This window comes from Puntigrus tetrazona, unplaced genomic scaffold, assembly GCF_018831695.1.
Source record: "Puntigrus tetrazona isolate hp1 unplaced genomic scaffold, ASM1883169v1 S000000766, whole genome shotgun sequence".
Classification (NCBI taxonomy): domain Eukaryota; kingdom Metazoa; phylum Chordata; class Actinopteri; order Cypriniformes; family Cyprinidae; genus Puntigrus; species Puntigrus tetrazona.
The window spans coordinates 12,501-17,500 of NW_025048375.1; the positions used below are offsets into that span (position 1 = coordinate 12,501).

General features: G+C 39.3%; 1 protein-coding gene across 1 annotated transcript in view; it reads left to right on the forward strand.

Annotated features, from left to right (window-relative positions):
- Positions 1 to 5,000, forward strand: part of LOC122335350 (FACT complex subunit SSRP1-like) — a 14,464-nt gene that overhangs the window by 5,975 nt on the left and 3,489 nt on the right. Inside the window, 7 exon segments of the mRNA XM_043233177.1 lie at positions 37 to 137; positions 417 to 546; positions 1,165 to 1,268; positions 1,349 to 1,477; positions 2,886 to 3,107; positions 3,182 to 3,254; positions 4,093 to 4,222. Coding sequence (XP_043089112.1) covers positions 37 to 137; positions 417 to 546; positions 1,165 to 1,268; positions 1,349 to 1,477; positions 2,886 to 3,107; positions 3,182 to 3,254; positions 4,093 to 4,222 — 889 coding nt within the window.

The window sequence follows — 5,000 nt, forward strand, 5'->3', positions numbered from 1 at the left end:
TCTCTCTCTGTCTCTCTGTCTCTCTCTCTCTCTCAGGCGTTTGCTCAGAATGTTCTTTCGAAGGCAGATGTCATTCAGGCTACTGGAGACGCTGTGTGTATCTTCAAAGAGCTTCAGTGCCTTACACCGAGAGGAAGGTAAGTGTTGTTTTAAAAGATCGTTTTTGCTCATTTGCTACTTACGTGACCCTGGATCATAAAACCAGTCATAAGCGTTTTGACATTTATAGAAATTTCCCATACAGTGTATTCTTGGCTAAAAATATACCTGTGCTACTGATGACTGCTTTTGTGCTCCAGGGTTTATATTAACAACAAAACTATTATATCCAGGGCTGTTTGTTTTCAGATTATATAAACAATTGCATTAGAGACTTATATAGATTACATAGAGACTTGTGTCTGACTGTGCTTCAGGTATGATATCCGTATCTACCCCACCTTCCTGCACCTTCACGGCAAGACGTTTGACTACAAGATCCCTTACACCACCGTCCTGCGGCTCTTCCTGCTGCCGCACAAGGACCAGAGGCAGATGTTCTTTGTGGTGAGTTCTGAGCCGTTTGCTGTCGACCTCGTGCCTCCTGCGTTTACATCATTTGTGGTTTGATGATTCAGTCGGACTGAAAATCGGTCCGATTGAGTGCAACTGAAACGAGACGTAGACCTAAAATAAGCTTGACTTGCAGAACCCGTAACTGTGTGATGAAGTTATGAAAGCAAAAAATTAACTTGCTAACCGTGACTTGTTATAGTACTTGCATATGCTCTTTTGTTTAATTTAGCTTCCGTTGTCCAAGTCGCTTTGGATAAGTGACTAAATGTATTTTTTTGCTGTATTTCTAAAGGCCAGTTGCTCTGAGCTAAGGCGAAAAATTACGGTGTAACTGTTGTACTGATAAAAATGAGTGCATGTAAACATATTGTGTGAAGATCATGTCCCGTGAAGATATTTTGTAAATATCTAAATTAGTAATATGCATCGCTAAGAACTACTTTAAAGGTTTGATTTTTTTTTTTGTTTTGCTTCCTAAATAACCACACATCAATTGAATTATTAAAAGCTTATTTATTCAGCTTAAAAAATACCCTTATGAGTGGTGATGTGCTCCAGTTTGCTGCTTTGCGGTTGGTGGTTTAATTCCGAAACGCTCTTGTTTTCCAGATCAGTCTCGACCCGCCCATCAAACAGGGTCAGACGCGTTATCATTTCCTCATCCTCCTCTTCTCCAAAGACGAAGAGCTCAGTCTTGCTCTGAACATGAGCGAGTGAGTACTCTGGGCTCTCTGTCTGTCTGAGGTCTCCCGGAGTCCGCTAGGCTGACGGGATCTGTCTCTGTCCTCTCTAGGGATGAGGTGGAGAAGCGTTATGATGGCAAGCTCAGTAAGAACATGTCCGGGCCGCTCTACGAGATCGTCAGCAGGGTCATGAAGGCTCTGGTCAACAGGAAGATCACGGTGCCCGGAAACTTTCAGGGGTAAAGCACACAAGCAGATGCGCTCGTATTGAACTTGACTTTTTGTTTCTCATCAGGGGTGGATGATATACAGGCAGTTTTTTCTATTGCAGAGCAAATAATAAGAAAAACTGGTTAGTCGTTATAATCCGTTAATGTGTAGAGAGTAGAATAACATATATATTTACTTATATATATATATATATATATATATATATATATATATATATATATATATATATATATATATATATATATATATATATATATTATATATTTTATTTATATATTTTATATATTCCACCTACTGGTGAAATAAATTATATATATATTTTATTTATATATATATTTTATTTATATATATATATATATATATATATATATATATATATATATATATATATATATATATATATATATATATATATATATATATATAAATAAAATATATATATAAATAAAATATATATATAATTTATTTCACCAGTAGGTGGCAGCAGGTCCCTGTTTGAATTAATGATTCAAGTGAATCGCTCAAAGCAAATGATTCTTTTAGAAGAGCGGCAGGTGTTTATAAACGAATCAGTGACTCAGTTTGTTCAAAAGCAGATTCGTTCGGGATCGTAACGTCTGGTCCAGGTTTGATTGGAACTTTTAGTCTGCAAAAATCGCTCAATATTAACTTCCTGTTTGGCGAACTGCGGTATAAAATGAATATTACATTCGCGCCGATTAATAACATTCAGGAAAACGGCACTGTAGCTTTTTTGATACCAAGTGTATAATATCTTCTGAATGTATAAAAACAATCTTGAATTATGGGGGCATTTTAACGGCATCCAACAACTTATTTATTTATTTTTTTTGGGACATACTCAGTGCAAGCTCACGATGACTATGATATTGTTGCAAATGCTATATCACAGCCTTTTTTTTTTTTTTTTTTTTTTTTTTTTTACACCAAATATCTGTTATAAATTGAGAACTAGGTGTGGATAAACATATTTGTAACCCTGGAGCACAAAAGCAGTCTTGAGTGGCACAGGCGTGTTTATAGCAACAAACAAGAATACATGGTATGGGTCAAAATTATGCATTTTTCTTTTATTCCAAAAATCATTAGGATATTAATTAAAGACCATGTTTCATAAACATAATAATTTTTCATTACTAATATACATTGCTAACTTTAAAGGACATTTTCTTATTTTTTTTATAAATTTTTTTTTTAATTTTTACATTTTAATTTTTTTTATTTACGCACATAGTTGTATTTTAGCCATATCCTAACAAACCATATATCAATGGAAAGATTAGATATTCAGCTTGATTTTACACAATTGACTGGTTTTGTGTTCATGGGTCATATATTATTGTGTCAAGATGAGAAGACGAGCTCATTAAGGTGTGTGTGTGTGTGTGCGCGCAGTCACTCAGGCTCTCAGTGTATAACGTGTGCGTACAAGGCGAGCTCGGGGCTGCTGTATCCTCTGGAGCGAGGCTTCATCTACGTGCACAAGCCGCCGGTTCACCTGCGCTTCGAGGAGATCTCCTGCGTCAACTTCGCCAGAGGAACCACCACCACCCGCTCCTTCGACTTCGAGATCGAGACCAAGCAGAACAACCAGTACACCTTCAGCAACATCGAGAGGTAAGCCGCAGCCTCCCGCCAGCAGAGGACCTCAGCGGGGCAGAGCGATAACGCCGCTCTTCTGTCTCCCGCAGGGAAGAATACGGCAAGCTCTTCGACTTCGTCAACGCCAAGAAGCTGAACATCAAGAACAGAGGGTTTAAAGAGGTGAAACGTTTAATAAGTGCTGTGAAAATGCATATTTCTACTTTAATGAATCTAGCTCAAAACATTCAGTTTTTCGGTAAATATGTTTTTTTTTCAGTTTAGCAAGGAATAATCGAAAGTGTCAAAAACGTTTATAATGTTACAGAATGTTTCAATTTAATAATAATGAATAAATGCTGTTATTTTGAACTCTGTATATCCAGAGAAATTATAAATGCATGGTGGTTTCCACTAGCGGTGTGCGATATTGACACAAATAATATTTATATATATTTTTTAATTTATCGATAACGATATTTTTGTTACTGTGCCGTTAGCTCACGTTTTTGATATTCTTCATATTCTGTGTTGAGGTCAGTTCACAGTAATACAAATTTATCTTTTTCAGTAAGTTTTTAAATGGACTTTTATGGCCATTTTTCATGAAAGTCTGCATTATTTTTGAGTCACGGCTGAAGCGGGACGACGCATTGTTTAGCGCAGAACAGTTATCCTGCGGTTACAAATACCTTTTTAACATATTAAACATGAAACGCTGAATGCTGTTATTTTAAATGTGAAATTAAAAGCACCAGTAGGAGGCAGCATGTCACTCTGCTAGTTTCTCTATAATTATACTACGTTTAATAATCAGAAATGTTTCTACAGCAGCAAATCAGGAGTAATGATGCTGGAAATTCAGCCGTGCAGTTCAGCAGATACTCTTTTTTAATGTTTCAAATGGTTGTTTTTACTGTGTTTAAAAGCAAATGTTGGATGCTCTGATTGTCACTGAACGTCCCGCAGACACCGAGGCTTCACCCTGACATTATTTCTGCTGCGGTCTGTGTGCACTTAGGGCATGAAAGGAGCCGACGGCTACAGCGACTCTGATGAGGACCAGCATGACGCTTACCTGGAGAGGATGAAGCAGGAGGGCAAGATCCGAGAGGAGGGAGACGGCAGCGACGAGTCGGAGGGAGACAGCGGTACTGACCCCTCCAACACAACACCTGCTTTTACCTCAAACATGTTTAAAGCCATCGCTAACTGCATCCTATTAATCATCTCACGCAAACCGAGGTGCACTCGTGTGTGTGTCAAAAAAAACTACTTTATATCGCGTTTTTGAGCCTCTCTGCAGAACAATCTGTTTTTATTTGATTGTTCTGTTAAAGTGTTACTTCTTGGGGTATTTGGGTTAAAAGTGAATGAACGTATATCTAACAGTCAGATAATGCAGTAGTGAGCGGTTTTTAAACTAACAAGAAAGTTGTGAGAACTCACAGGATGAGTTTATAGAACACTGACCTCTTATATTTCACAAGATAGTGGAAGAAGAGAAGAGAGGTTAACCCTTCACAAAATGTTGGGTGTCAGTATCACAATATTATCTTTATTACAATACACTGTCCAATAGATTGTGTGCGTGCGCGTGTGTGCGTGCGCGTGTGTGCGTGCGCGTGTGTGCGTGCGCGTGTGTGCGTGCGCGTGTGTGCGTGTGCGCGAGTGTGTGTGCGTCTTGCGTGCGTGTGTGTGTGCAGCGGCGTGCGTGTGTGTGTGTGTGTGTGTGTGCAGCAGCGTGTGTGTGTGCGCGGCGTGTGTGTGTGCTGGCGTGTGTGTGTGCGCGCAGCGTGTGTGTGCGCGTGTGTGTGTGCGCAGCGTGTGTGTGTGTGCGTGTGCGTGTGTGTGTGCAGCGTGTGTGTGTGCGTCGCGCGTGTGTGCGTCTGGCGTGTGTGCGTGCGCGTGTGTGCGCGCGTGTGTGTG